The sequence below is a fragment of the Pangasianodon hypophthalmus genome, chromosome 5, assembly GCF_027358585.1.
Source record: "Pangasianodon hypophthalmus isolate fPanHyp1 chromosome 5, fPanHyp1.pri, whole genome shotgun sequence".
NCBI classification, from domain to species: Eukaryota; Metazoa; Chordata; class Actinopteri; order Siluriformes; family Pangasiidae; genus Pangasianodon; species Pangasianodon hypophthalmus.
In genome coordinates, this window is record NC_069714.1 from 7,532,168 (window position 1) to 7,547,963 (window position 15,796).

At 39.0% G+C, this 15,796-nt stretch overlaps 1 protein-coding gene, 1 long non-coding RNA gene and 1 pseudogene across 2 annotated transcripts; all 3 read left to right on the forward strand.

The window, feature by feature from the left end:
* The first annotated feature begins 618 nt into the window (after positions 1–618).
* LOC128318415 (uncharacterized) lies at positions 619–4,557 on the forward strand. Its single transcript, XR_008301808.1, has 3 exons — positions 619–786; positions 2,000–2,751; positions 3,672–4,557. It is a non-coding gene; the product is annotated as an uncharacterized LOC128318415 (long non-coding RNA).
* Positions 4,558–11,738: 7,181 nt separating this feature from the next.
* Positions 11,739–15,796, forward strand: part of LOC113534872 (E3 ubiquitin-protein ligase TRIM35-like) — a 37,949-nt pseudogene continuing 33,891 nt past the window's right edge.
* On the forward strand, positions 12,791–13,861 carry LOC113535003 (putative nuclease HARBI1). Its single transcript, XM_053234522.1, has one exon. The coding sequence runs from the start codon at positions 12,791–12,793 to the stop codon at positions 13,859–13,861; it is 1,071 nt and encodes a 356-aa protein (XP_053090497.1).

The following is a 15,796-nucleotide window of genomic DNA, read 5'->3' on the forward strand; positions in this document are numbered from 1 at the left end:
AAAGAAGGATCTCAACATCATACAGCCATTGTAGGAAAGGGGTCAAATATGCAGAAGATGCTGGAAAACCAAAGAATGTGCAGGACCTGGAGGATTCTGCTGAAGAACAGTGGGCAGATTAACTGCTCAGGACAAACAAGGGACTCGTGAACAAATATCACAAAACATAAAAAATGTCGTTGATCATCCGGGTAACAACACACAGTAATAAGAGTCAAGTGTATGTACTTGTACAACTTTTGAACTGGTTCATTTGTGTAAATTCAGTTATTATTTTGTCTTGTGGACTATATTTAAACATCTGCTGTGTGAAATAGCTTATTCAGGGCAGTACTAAATAAAAAACAAAATATAATTTTTATGATCCCTCTTATTTTTTAAAATTATTAACATTACGCAGATTCCGCAAGGTGTATTCAAACTTACGACCCCAACTGTATGTTTCTATCAACAGGAAACAAAACAATACAGCAGTGAGTTGCAGTCAATCGCATGTCAAAGGAGTGTAGGAGGAGTGATTGATTTAATGCTCTCATTCAGGCAAGTAGAAATCTATACATAGATTTGCATGATATAATGTTGTTGTTATTTTTCCCTATTCTTCACTGCATAATGTAATATAAAATTGTGGCACAAATTGTGTCTGTCACAAATAATATCACAAATTGTGTCTGTCCATTTACAGGGTGATCTTACTCTTAGGATGAGCCAATACAGTGGACAGTTGAGGTCTAGGGAAGAGGAAAGATTGATGGGTTTCAACACTGGTGTCATCAAGGAGAAACAGTAGGCCTCCTGTTTTATGAGATGGCCATGCAAAAAATTGCAAGTTCAGGACATCAAAACATTTAAAAGCATTATAGATTAAAACATCTACACACTGAGCAGAACAAGGTATTGTACCTGTAGAATTGGCATTGTGTTTAGATATCTTGATAAAGAAAAAATATTTCTCTCTTGAAGAGCTCAACAAAATCAAACATTTCCCATATAAGTGGAAAGACAAAGAAGAGGAAAAGGCATGGCAGTTGTTGATGACACTCAAAGATGTTGAGCTGGTTATGTCAACTACTCACACAGATGAAAGCACTGGTCACCTAGGTAGCCTGATTGCTGAGCATAGGCATAGATTTAGCAGTGTTTTCCCAGAAGGGAAATTGATTCCAAAACACCATTTTGTAGCACACAACCAGTAGCTCGTTAAAGCATTTGGCCAACTAGTGTCCTTATAGACAATAAGGTTTGAAGCTAAGCACTTCAAGAAGATAGTGAGACAAACTAGCTGCTTCCATATTATTTTGAAGTGTATGGCAAAAAAACACCAGTCCATGATCACATACCATCTCCATGGTTCAAATGTCAAAAAACCTGCTGTCTCTGTCAAAGATATCAAGAGTTCTTATTTATTCCAGATTTAAACTTGGCTTCAAAAATATTTATTATATACTTTTTCTGATCTGTCTAGAGCATTCATTAATCATAGGCTTTTGTGGGGAAATATATTATTTGAACACTATAGAACAACTTTATTGTTAGACCAGCGTATTTCGGCTTGTGGCCTTTATCAGGGCCGTCATGAAACACATTACAACCAACATTTATATAGGGTAGGTGAATCAGAAAAATACATACATACATACATACATATATATTTATATATATATATATATATATATATATATATATATATATATATATATATATATATATATATTACCTTTTTGAATTTTTTTTCTGCTTCATACCTACCCTAATCAAATGTTGGTTGTAATGTGTTTAATGATGACCATGATGAAGGCCACAAGTCAAAAGCATTAGTCTAACAATAAAGTTGTTCTATGTACTACAAGTGTTGCTGGAGTTTTGACCTCTTTAGACTTTTTTCCCTTCTCCATGCACGTTGGATGTTGGTGAAGGTGTATCTGAAACCCCTACTCTGCTTCTGAAATATTATTTGCTCTTGTCTTATCGAATCATGTCTTTGTTTTTTGTTTTGCAGTTCTGCTTGCCCAAGGCTGTGATGATGTCTTCCCCCACTCAACTACGTGTTACTATTGAAGAGACTAAAGTTCATAAGTTAACACTACCAGATGGAATCACTAGCACTGTAGATGAACTTTTGGCAGCTGCACAGGATCATTTTCAACTCCAAGGGAGTTTACTTTTATATACATGGACAAACATTTTGATAACCAATTCTTCACTCTAACGTCAACAGATGTGGTTAAGACACAGTCAAATTAGTTAAAACAGAACCTTCTATTATTCTCACATGGACTCCCTTCAATGAGGCTGCTGCTTCCTCCCCTCCAGTGTCACTGGATCAGTCTTTCCAGGATGACAGTTCCTCAGTTAGTTCATCTGACACCATAAGTTTACCACAGCCCCAGAATATCGATCAGAACCTTGGCCAACTAATTTTGTGACACCCACCTTTTTATATAATGTCGAAATGCCCCTTCAAGAAGGAAATAAGGCTTATGAAAGTGATGGCTCACTACTTCAGAATCCAAGCATGAATTCTGACATACTTGAGAAACTTGCTGAAACAATATTCCACTACACTGCCTGTCCCACTGGTCTTCGAATACAAGCAGTTGTAGAAGCTCTGATAAAAAAAAAAAAACAATCAATGCCTAAGAGAGCCTGGAACCTCATTTTCAGACATGAATGGTTGGCAGCATTCCTCCACATCCAAGTGGAGAAACTAGCAACAGTCTGGAGATGGAGAGACAGGAGCTTCTTAACAAGGTAAAGGGGGCACTCGTGGCCTAATGGATAGAGAGTCGAACTTGCAACCCGAAGGTGAACCTGAAGGTTGGGGGTTCGAGTCTCGGGTCCGGCAGGGATTGTAGGTGGGGGGAGTGACTAGGAGGAGGGTTGTAGGAGGGTGGCGCTCTCTCCCACCCTCAATACCACGACTGAGGTGAGACCCTTGAGCAAGGCACCGAACCCCCAACTGCTGCCCGGGCGCCGCAGCAAAAAAGGCTGCCCACTGCTCCGTGTGTGCACTTAAATGCAGAGCACAAATTCCTAGTATGGGTCACCATACTTGGCCACAAGTCACTTCACTTCACTTAAAGAAGGAGAACAACATTAAGAAAAAATGGCCTAAGCATTCTCCTATTGAAGGCTTGAGGCTTGAGGTCATGAGTGGTAGTCTAACTGCTGATGACTTGAAAAAGAGATGGCCTGCTTTGTTTTGTGAAGCTGAGATGAATGAATCTATAAACCCTTAAAAACATTACCTGCTCCATTGGGCAGTAAGAATAAATTGATTTTACTAAACTTAATGGATATTTGAATAAATGGATATTTATTCAAATTAAGTGCAATCACAAAAATTAAATGTGCTCTGGGATTACAAAAACATAGGATTTCCTGGCACTGTAAAGGTGCATAGGCACACAATTTATGGCTGAGAGCAACATTCAAGCAGCATTCATTCGGAGGCTACAATCTGCTACAATCTCAACCATCTTGTGTCATGGTATACAAATGTTTTACTAATGCTGGCCTACTTTAAAATAAATTTGACTCAACCTGAACTATGTTTAATGATGGTCGTTTTTAGCATGTATGTGTACATTCTGCCCTGATAATGAAGTCACTTTGAATGATTCAAGCAATTCAATAGAATTGTCTTAATTTTTCTTGTAAATTTTATGCAGGAGGACAGCCGCAGTGATGTCACTCAACACATCCTCACAAGGGAATGTTGCCAGGATGTGGCAGTGCTGCTAAAGCTTGCATGCTGCTTATGGGGCTGATTTATGCCCTCAACCTTGTATACCTTCAAACAATACTCTACACTTTTGAGGTGTTTCAAAAACTTTTCCTAGAACTGGATGGGATTAAGCTGACCCCAAAACTACAAGCTTTAAATTTGATTTTGCTGTCTTAAATGCTATTGACATGGCAAGTACTGTACAGTCTTGGCTGCTGGTACAACCCACCTCAGTTTTCCATCTTGCAAATGACTGTAAAAACTTGCAAAAACCACTGGTCCCTCCGCTCACATACAGCAACCTGTCTTATATGGACATTCCACTGACCTGGATACAGACTTACAGTGGCCTTCTTCAGTTTTGTCTCTCCAAAAGACTGTGTTGGATGGGGTCAAATATAGCCAGGACTTGTTGACTTTGAAAACTATTTTGCGGTTTGTAAGATGGTTTAATGCAAAAATAATGCATAGAAGCAAACATAATCGCAATGGAATGATAATGTATTTTGTGCCAGTGTGAATATCAGTGTCCTTTTCATTATAAACACTTGGCCCTAACAGTATGTAAGGCACTTGACAAAAATAGTAATGCGGGGCTTTAGTGATGATGTCCTGCTCGCATGCTTGTGGTGAATTAGAACCTGGTTTTATTGTCATTGATGTATATTACGGATAAAAGGTAAAGAAAAGTTAACATTTTATTCTTTATCTAGAACTGTTAACACCTTTAGCTGTTGATCAAAATGTTTTAATGCATTAAAGTTTTAATAGCATACTTAAAGTGCACTAGTCCAGAGTGCTGGTTTGAATGTTGCAATTGTAACATTTCAGAGGGCTGTAAGGTTTTAATTGAATATTTGTATAAAGCACCTTTCCAGATCTGTGTTGGATGCGGTAAATTTCTCTTTTAAGACCAAGGTAATATTGACACAAACAAAACTTTGCAGTATTTACTGACAAATCAATGACTGTTTTAACTTTGATACAGTATAATACTTGGAGACAAGAACATTGGGAAGGGGTGGGAGTGGGTGGGTGAGGATACTGATATGGATTTGACCATGCAGTTAAGAGGCATTGGTTGTTAATGTTGCTAATTCTAAAAATATTTCTATTTAGAATTTTGGTTAAAACCTCATCTCCTGTTGTTTTTGTTATATGATATACCTTTCTATATTTTATGACTCCTGGGGTCAAAACAAAAACATTTTGAAATGCACTGTATACTGTAGGATCAAATAATTAGCAGTGATATGTTTATTTTACATTTTTGATAAATTCATTTTGGTGAATGGAAAATTGTTTTACAGAACAGCAGACACTTGAATGAGCATTCAGTCATACTTTACTTTTCCAATAGAGCAAAAATGACTATTCCATATTAGTGGGGGTATGTTTTGTTGATTAATGCCAGTCATACCACTGTTACATTTATGGCTGCTGAGATTTCACTTGTTTAAAATAAGGGCTCCAGTCCCCAGGGACACAACTGTCATTAAAAACGATCAGAGGTTACAACTTTAAAACTTGTTTCCAGACTTTACCAGGTCATGTGAAGCTGACTGATTCATTGTTGTTTAATGTTGACAAAATTATCTGTTTAATTGTAATGTATATTAGTTGTGTGGTTTGTGATACAAGTATATTGAATGCATAGAGAAAATGATAATATTTATTTGGTAACATTTATCAAAAGAAAATTAGCAACATTTATATAATTATTGTGAGTAATATAACTTCATACAACTAAGTAAGTGAAAATGTCAAACAGAAAAAAAATATAATAAACTCAACTTATTTACTTCATAACGGTAAATAGTAAATAATTAATATTTTGATGACAGTGACATTCCTGTTTATGAAAATTTTAAATTGATGTTACTTAATTACTTTAAATAAATATAACCTAAATATAATTAAGTAACATTTACTTAATACCTTATTGAATGTTAAGTTTAGTGGTAAGTAGATTTTCACTCAAACTCACCTTCAGTAGCTGCTTAATCCTGTCAGGGTTGTGTAGATCCAGAGTCTATCCCAGGGACAGTGGGTGACACAGACAGTACTCGAACCTGGGCCCCTGGAGTTGTGAGGTGACAACACTACCTGCTGCATCACTGCACCTCATTCTGACATCTGCAAATCAAAACACTGCAGATTTTTTTTAGCAAATCAACTATGTCGTAACTACTATTGGATGAAAACTGAGCAAACAGATTTATTTCTATCAAATGAAGGCTTCTTTTAGACCTGTGAATACTTTTTATGTGCAGTCTGATATAATTAGTTGGCTTTTGCAAAACAGAATTGCAGAAGGACTATGCCCACACTCATGCATGTGAACACTACCGTCTGTGTAATTATAGCTGAAAAGTTTACATTTGAGTACACTGGTGCAGGACATTGAACAAGCCGTTATACGATCAGTCTTCCCCTTTGTTGTTTCGAGGCTGTGTGCAAATCTTGTGAGAAACATGACTGAGCACTGCACTCTAGTGGACACTCTTACAGCAGAAATACTTGAAGTGTATAGTGTGTGATATCATCATCACATTTGCTGTTGTGGTGTCCTGCGATGCGTCCCATCCAGGGTGTGTATTCCTGCCTCGCACCCAGTGTTCCTGGGATAGGCTCTGGATCCAGTGCTATGACAAGACAAAGTGACATTACTGATGAATAAATGAATGAATGATTTGCTGCTGTGAATACCATTACAGTATGAAATAATGTAATATCTGATGGCAGATTTACACCAATTGAAAAAGCCACCAGAATAAGTATTTCAGAGCTAAATACTCTAATGCCTCATCTAGACCACAGTACAGGTCCAAAGATCATTTGGAAGAAAGAGGCTGCATTCCCACAGAAAAGGAAGCAGTCTTTTTCAGTGTCCTTGTCCAGTTATAGTCTTGTGTTTTTGCACATTAAAGCATATGAATCACACAACTGAGAAGCACTTTAATAATGTTTACTCATTTCCATACACATGAGCTGTCAAATGTGACTCATGAAAGAGAACAATGCACTTGATTACAATTTAAATAGTAGCATGATTCCTACGCTTTATTACAAGAGATTATTATTCATGACAAGAGACAGGGGACAAAATTGAATGATATGGGGGAAAGGTAGAATCATTATGCATATGTGGGAGGCAAATAATAAACAACCTGATATTCTAACCCTTAAAAAATCTCATGACTGACGTCAAGAACAACATTCAAATAAGTGAATGAATCAGTCTAGCAGCAGAAGCAGTTGACATTATTGGTTGAGTCACACCAGTTATCTGTGGTATATTCTAATTTCCCATAGACTTTTTAGTAGTTACATTACATTTACATTATTTACCTGACACCTTTATCCAGAGCAACTGTGAAGTAGATTTACTCTCCTTTTTTGCTTTGTAATTTAGCAGAAGTTGTCAGCTCCCATGCTGGGCTTCACAACCTGACACTGGGACCTGAACACAATCAAATCTGTTGAGACTTCTGCAATCGACCCACCCACCTTTGTCAATCAATGTGAGCACTGTTGTGTCTTTTAGATTATTATATTACTAATAATAGTTCCACTATTACAGACGTCTTCAAGTCTTCTGCAGAATGTTTGCTTCCTCGTTAAAAGAGGCACATCAGAGGGTTATCTCAATACATCTCAGCCAATACTGGTTCCATTACAGTCTGGTTCCCCTCGTCTTCTCCTAATTCAAACAAATCACTGCAATAAATGGCCCTGCTGAGCAAATTATTGGATATCTAATGATGCCATCAGTGAACTGTTCACTGCCAAAGCACGGCCACGTCTGAAAGGACCCAGGCTATGCTGGCAGCCACCTGCCTCATTTCCTCTCACCCCTATCCTAGTACTCTGCCATTTTGTAGACTCTCCACATGCCCTTCTTACTGCTCTCTGTATACTTCTCTATTCTCTAAAAATATAAATATAAATAAATATAAATACAAAATGACATGAAAATTATTTTATTTGGCTACTTTCTAACATTGCCTTGGCTTCCTGCCTGGAAAGATATAAGAAAATATGGAGCCAGTTTAACAAACACAGCAGTAAATGAAGTCAGTCTGCCAAAAGATGTCTAAAATCTTGCTAGCTAATTGAGCTTTTCTCACAGTTTGATCAAGTTGCCATAGCGGAATGGACATAAGCTTAAGAAACAGAACAGAAGCAGAACACAGACACAAGGGAAGAGGGTTAAACAGATTTTCTTGAAAGTTGGAGAGCATAGGGTTAGGGAAAGGAGCATGGCTCTGTGCATCTGTCAGGGGCCAGGATTTGAACTCAGGTCAGCAGCATGAGAGTTGACCAGTCAGTCGGTGAACCACAGGAAAGGCAGAGCAGAGCTGGGCACAGCAGACAAGCCTGCCTGCCTGCTTTCCACGGCAGTGAACCCCCATTGGAAGCCGGAATGATCTGGCAATGAGTGCCTGGAGAAGCTGGGTTTATGTACAGTCTGATGAGGAGTTGGGTATGCCCAGACACAGAGAGACAAACACTGGAAACATGAACAAGGGGGAAAAAGAGGGAACCCAGCGGGACGGGGAAACACAGGGGTAAATACTGAAACTGTATTTTGATAGTTGTGACATTGTACTGTTCTGTACTGCTGACATGTAAAGTTATGTACTGCTGACAAATTTTTATATTTGTATATGAACAATATGAACATCTGTATTGATGCTTGTATGTGCTACTGACAATTGTAATATATTTTGAAATATTCTCAATAAAATATATTTAAAAGTAAACACAGGAGTCTAGCCTGGGCCATAACACTGTGAAGTACATGCACTGTCAGTCATCAACAAAACAGAGCAGAATGCTTAGACACAGTGTACAGTGTGAACAGCAGACAGCAGAAGTTTTTAAAATGTTTAAATGGCCTTAAATAGACAAGAAATTTAGCAGAACAGAACAAAAAAAGGCCAAATTAATCTCCAGTTATTTCAGTACAGATCTATCATGAGTGAAGAAACAGCAACAAAGTTCATGTTAGTCATCACACCTCATAAGCGCAGACTGGGGTGATTTTTCATTTTGTGTTCATCAGTGTTTGTCCACTACCTTGTCTATTTGTTTGTGTGACTCATATGCAAACTTGTGGATCATCAGATCTTCTAATTCAGATAAACTCCATTTCATGTGACATCACTTTCATCACAGTCAACAATCTTGACAGACTGGAGAAGGTAATGGAGGAAGGAAGGCAGGGGAAAATAGACATCAGCATAAGCAGCACAAAAACTGCTGTGCCTTCTTTGAATACCCGCCTAATCATCATCTCATTCTCTTCATTTATTTTAATGAAAGTGAATTTGAATAAATGAGTAGGTGTTATTGGCAATTGCTGTCATTCTATTAGCAACTGTGATTGCAGTATCATTTATAACATACACATCCTCATTTATGGATCTACGGCATCACAATCTAAAGAAAACGCATTGCTGCACCTCAGCTTAATGTTAGCGTAACTTTGGCTGAAGTTTATGGTGATGGATTCATTTAATTTACGTTTTATGTGAATCAGGTGATTTGATTCAAAATATATGTTTTTTTAAATATGTCCATTAAAAAAATCCATCTTGATGACTGTGATTTACAATTACAATATTGTTACTCACCATCTCAAAAGCAATTACTTTGGTGTATTTCTGCTTAAAGGGCCCTTATCATGGAATGTTTCTTGTCCCTGCATATTTGATAAGGTTTTGAAGAGTTTGATGTGCAATGTAAAGCTTATACAGTTGTGCTTAAATAGCACATTTTGAATTCCTAATGGTTCTGATTTCACTACCATAAACAAATGTGCTCATAGGGACCAAAGCGGCTGAAGTGAGAAAACGGACTCCTGCTGTTTCTGTTAGGAACCAAATATTTCTGCATCTCCTGAAGTACCTAGTCATCAGAATGAAGTGGCTAAAGCTTGTTCTTTGAGCATTTCAGTCCAACTTTAACAGTTTGTTCAGTGCATTTCAGCCTGGACAGCTTATTGAACAAGGCACAATACAGTGCCAGCCGTGCCAAAAATTTAGTGCTGACAGACAAATCAATTCCAATTATACTGGTCTCAACAGCAAATCCACAACCCATAAACACTCAAACTTATTTTAATTTATTCCTCTTAATGACTATTCAAAATAAATATTATAAATATTAGCACAAAGATGCTTTATGTGGGCTATGGATGCTTAGATTGTATTGTGCTGATTCCCATTTTGCTAAAATATTTGTTAGTTTTACATTGTGCCAATCATGCAGAGTTTAAATCACAGAGGGGCTCATGAAAAATTAATATAAAAGTGACAAAATAAAGCTGATAAAATATATGTAAAATAAAAATGCAAATAATTTTACTAAAAGGCCTACTGTTTTCATACTCAGCAGATGATGTTTGGTGGATAATATGCATATAAGCGTGTTAAGAAGGTGTCAAGTTCAGTAAGTGACATTAGATAGCAATACACTCGTTATACAATATCATTGCAGATCATCAGTCCACATATTTGGGAGTGCACTATTGTGTGCAACATCAGTGGCTGGGGTAGGTTCCCTGGCCGGGAATCGAACCCAAGGCGCAGCTGTGAGGGCACTGTGGCCTAACCACTAGTCCTCCAGGGACCTAGATAGCAATACAGTTAAGATTGTCAAAAAGAAAAAATCCTGAAAAAGAAAATTAAACATTTAACTTCTGACATTCAATGTAATTTCATGATGTTAGAAGTCAAATTATCATTGATTTAACTTTGTGGTGCAGTGGGTAGTGTTGTGGTGAAATCCAAAGCCTTTGGTGGGAATACATCACAAAGCTAGAAGCACATAATTGTCTAGAACATCTTTGTATGCTGTAGAATTACAGTTTCCCTTCACTGGAACTAAGAGGCCCAAACCTGTTCCAGCATGACAATGCCCCTGTGCACAAAGCGAGCTCCATGAAGACATGGTGTGTTAAGGTTGGAGTGGAAGAACTCGAGTGTCCAGAGCCTGGAATGCTAACATTAGTGTGATCTCACTAATGCTCTTGTGGCTGAATGGACAAATGCCCTCAATCACACTCCAAAGAAAGCCTCCCCAGAAGAGGTTATTATAACAGCAAAGGGGAACTAAATCTGGAATGGGATGTTCAAAAAGCATATATGGGTGTGGTGTTCAGGTGTTCATTATAGATAGTTAGCCAAAGTTATTTTTAACCAGTTATTAATTAACCAATATAAAATAGTGTATGTTAGCATTCTTTGGTGCTATTTTTATATCGTGTATTAGCTATTAGGTATTGTTATTGTTCACCCAACCATCCCGGGTTCCTGAAAGGTTCCCAAGGGGATCAAATTGTTTAAAAGTTACAAGAAAATCTGCTCTCAAAATGTTTCAGGATCATCATCATCATCATCATAATAATAATAATAATTAAAGGGGGGGTACGGTGGCTTAGTGGTTAGCACGCCTGCCTTGGGTTGGGAGTTCGATTTCCACCTCTGCACTGTGTACACAGAGCTTGCATGCTCTCCCTGGGGGTTTCCTCTGGGTACTCTGGTTTCATCTCCCAGTCCAGAGACATGCATTGTAATTTGGCATTTCCAAATTATCTGTGTGTGTGTGTGTGTGTGTGTGTGTGTGTGTGTGCGTGTGTGTGTGTGCAGACACCCGTCCCCCACCTAGGCTCCAGGCTCCCCTCAACCCTGTGTAAGATAAACAGTACAGAAAATGGATGGAGGGATAATAATAATAATAATAATAATAATAATAATAATAATAATAATAATAATTGTGGAGAACAAACGTGACTGCTAGTCCATTTCTTAATATGTAGATACTGTGTGCAGTTAAAAGCTCAACCTCAACACACGAGTAAACAATAAATTAACCCAGGACAAGATTTACCAAAAAAAAAAAAAAAAAAAAAAAAAAAAACAGTTCACGCGAAGAAACGAGCACGCGCAAAATATTCAACCAATGGGCTTCCTTGGAGATGGTGACGCTCCGGAACAGGAAGACAGTCACTGGCTGCAGCATCAACTGTGCAGTGATACAGAGACCAAGCGGTCTCTTTTACACAGTTAGTTGTTTACAATTTAAAGAAGGCAGCAATATAAAGTCGAGGAAGAAAACCGCAATGTTTGTTTATGTGGATGAAGGCGGTCACTGCTCCGTTACCAAGCGACGGGAGATTAAATAGTGAGTGAGTAAACACTGGTTTGTGAGTGTTTTTTCCCTTCCCCACTACAGTAATTCATTATTCATACCAATAAATCCCGTCACACTACTACAGTCAACTAATTAAATATTGTTTATTTTATCTGTCATTGAATATGAACATGCAGTTCAGTCATATAATGCACTGAATTAATGAAATGTCTAATTAAACACTAATCCCCATTGCTATCATTAAGCTGAGGACTTAGCCAAAATAAACCCTCTGCTTGCGTGTCCAAGATCACGTCCTATTCACTATAATTTGAACTACTTACACATACCTTCGTGTCACGCATTCATTCATTCATTCATTCATCTTCAGTAACTACTTTATCCTTGTCAGGGTCACAGAGCCTATCCCGGGAATACTGGCCCCGGGGTGGAATTACACCCTGAATGGGAAGTCGGTCCATCACAGGTCAGCATGCCACACACATTCACACGTAGGGGTGATTTATTGTCACCTATACACCTACATGCATGTTACTAGGAGGTGCAAGAAAACCAGAGGACACCCACACAGGCAAGAAGAGAACATACGATGCTCCACACAGACGGTAACCAGAGCTCAGTCTCAACACAGGAACCCTGCAGCTATGTTTCCTGCCAGCTATGTTTCACAGACACCACTTTGGTCTCTAGACACCACTTTGAGAACCCTAGACAATGCAGAGCCCCTATAATGCACTTACTGTTTGAAGGGAAACAGCAGTAGGTGACCATTTCAGATACAGAGCTCACGCTTAAGTGGATGTCCACAAAAGCGCATAACAAGACAGAAATAAGTAAGAATATTCTTTGCCAGATGTTTAAATCTAAGGTGTTTTTTTTTTTAATTTACTATCTACAGGAGTAATGGAGTACATCTATTTTCTACGAAGGCGGAGATACAAGGAGCGTGTATATCGCCACTGGAGCTCCTTTCTTGGCTTGACTGACGAGGAATGCCAGGAAAAATTGCACCTCTCCAGTGGTGTGGTTTTAGAGATATGCCGGCTAGTCGCAGACGATGTGGCCAATCCGTCAGGCCCCAGTGCTCTACCTGTGGCTGTGAAAGTCACAGCAGCTCTTGCCTTCTTTGCTAATGGTTCATTCCAGAACACCTTGGGCTTGGTGACGGGTGTAAGCCAGTCAGCTGTCAGTTGTGCTATACATGTTGTTTCTTCCAGTTTAGTCCGTCATGCTGCGGATTATATAGTTTTCCCTACCTCACCCGAGAGCCAGTTCAGAACTAAGCAAGATTTCATGTCTAAATATGGATTACCTGGGGTTTTAGGTGCAATAGACTGCACACACGTGCAGATGCGTGCACCCTCTACTGAACCTCTCAGTTATGTTAATCGATTGGGAGTCTACTCCATTAACATCCAGGTCGTGTGTGATGCAAACTGCTTGATGACACATGTTTATGCCAATTTTCCAGGATCTTCACATGACTCCTTTATCCTGGCCAATTCTGTTATTCCTACAGTGTTTCAGAGGGGCAGCCTGGATGGGTGGTTGATAGGCGATGACGGCTATCCTTTGAAGCCGTGGCTGCTTACACCATACGTTACACCAACTACAAGAAAGCAGCATGTTTTCAACAGTGTTTTGAGCAGGACCAGGTCAGTGATTGAGCAAACTTTTGGAATGTTAAAAATGCGTTTCAGGTGTTTGGACCGCTCAGGTGGTACGTTACAGTACAGCCCCAAGAATGTCAGTGCGTTCTTTGTGGCATGCTGTGTACTTCACAACATTGCCACACGCCATGGATGTCATTTTGACCTCACTGAGGAGGCGTTACAGGAATTAAGAAGAAGAGAAGCAGAGCTTCATGAGCCGTATGAGGAGACTGGAGAGCAGCTAACTGAAGCATGGGAGGGACGGGACAACCTAGCTGCACAGCTGGTTCTACAATTAAATGAGACACCACAAGAGGATTAAACTAATTACAAATTGTAAGTATTACAATTTAGTAAGTAAGTATTAATGTTATGCCCTCATTGCTATTATAGTGGATGACCCGGAAGCAGAAGTACTTGTTTTGGTTATAACGCAGAAGTGTAAGTAGCCCATTTCCTTCATATGTAAGGTGTAGCATAGTACAGCTGTCTGTCCAGATATGGAACCTGCATTGCTATCAGGGAGACCAGCATTTATTAGCATTAGCCAGTCTCCGCAAGATGCCTCATTAAATGCCAGCAGCATTTCTAACGGCCCCCAGCTCACTCAGCAACAAGGCTGTGTGCTGACTCTTCTCTTGCCTTCTTCTCTGTTGAGCATGACCCTCTACACAGCCCATCTCCTCCCTGGCTGCTTCAGGATCAGGACTCTGTGCACCACCTGCTTATGAAGCTTACACCATTGTAATGAAAGGCATTTTTTGTGCTTAATAATTGCCTATTACTGCACGGTGTTACCACAGTTGAAATGTTTTAAAGGATAATTTGGTGGAACAATAGTAACAGTAGTTCACATAACATTTTTATGTATGTGAAGTTTAACTTGCAAACATTGTAGGGATTAAAAACAGTATAAAGATTTGTCAGATTGCTTACCAAATTTAAGCTCATTGTTCTTAGTCAGTCTTCATGTGCATTTTGGCATCTACTGGAGTTTGGTTAATAGATAAGCATGCTGGCTTAACTGTACATTTCCAGAATGCTGCTGGTTCATACTGTAACCATTTCAGAGTAATTGAGTAACTCTTTATTTATTGTAAGCTAACATGCCAAATTTATTGTAAGCTAACATGCCAAATATAACATTAAAACAGAGATTTAATTTTCAACAACTTCTGTATGTTACTTTCCTATTTACTCTCCTGTGTGGAAAGTTTGGTGATTTTCTCCCAAACCTGGTAATTAACTAGTGAGTTGAATTTTCTCTGACCAGTGAAATCAGCAAACTGTGCAGGAAAAAAAGCCTGTAATCAGGCTGTGCGAAATGGCGTTAGATATTGTAGATTGATAGAAATATGTCTATTGATAGATATTTTCCTATATTGTCTACACTCACCGAGCACTTTATTAGGAACACTGTACTAATACTGGGTAGGGCCTCCCTTTGCTCTCACAACAGCCCCAATTCTTCATGGCATGGATTCCACAAGATGTTGGAAACATTCCTTTGAGATTTTGGTCCATGTTGACATGATTGCATCACGCAGTTCCTGCAGATTTTTCAGATGCACTGTCATGCTGTGAATCTCCCGTTCTACCACATCCCAAAGGTGTTCTATTGGATTCAGATCCGGTGACTGGGAAGGTCACTGAAGAACACTGAACTCATTGTCATGTTCATGAAACCAGTTTGAGATGACTTTTGCTTTGTGGCATGGTGCATTATCATGCTGGAAGTAGCCATTAGAAGATGGGTAAATTGTGGCCATGAAGGGATGCACATGGTCAGCAACAATACTCAGAAAGGCAGTGGCATTCAAGCGATGATAGATTGGTATTAACGGGCCCAGTGGTTATCTGAGTTACTGGAGCCATTCTGTCAGCCTGAACCAGTCTGGCCATTCTCTGTTCACCTCTCCCATCAACAAGGTGTTTCCAGCTGCAGAACTACAACTCACTGGATGTTTTTTCTTCATTGCACCATTCTGTGCATGACAATCCCAGGAGACCAGCAGTTACAGAAATACTCAAACCAGCCTATCTGGCACCAACATCATGCCACGGTCAAAATCACTGAGATCACATTTTTTTCCCCATTCTCATGGTTGATGTGAACGTTACCTGATGCTGCTGACCCGTATCTGCATGATTTTATGCATTGCGCTGCTGCCACATGATTAGCTGATTAGATAATTGCATGAATGACTAGATGTACAGGTGTTCCTAATAAAGTGCTGAGTGAGTGTATATCACCAAT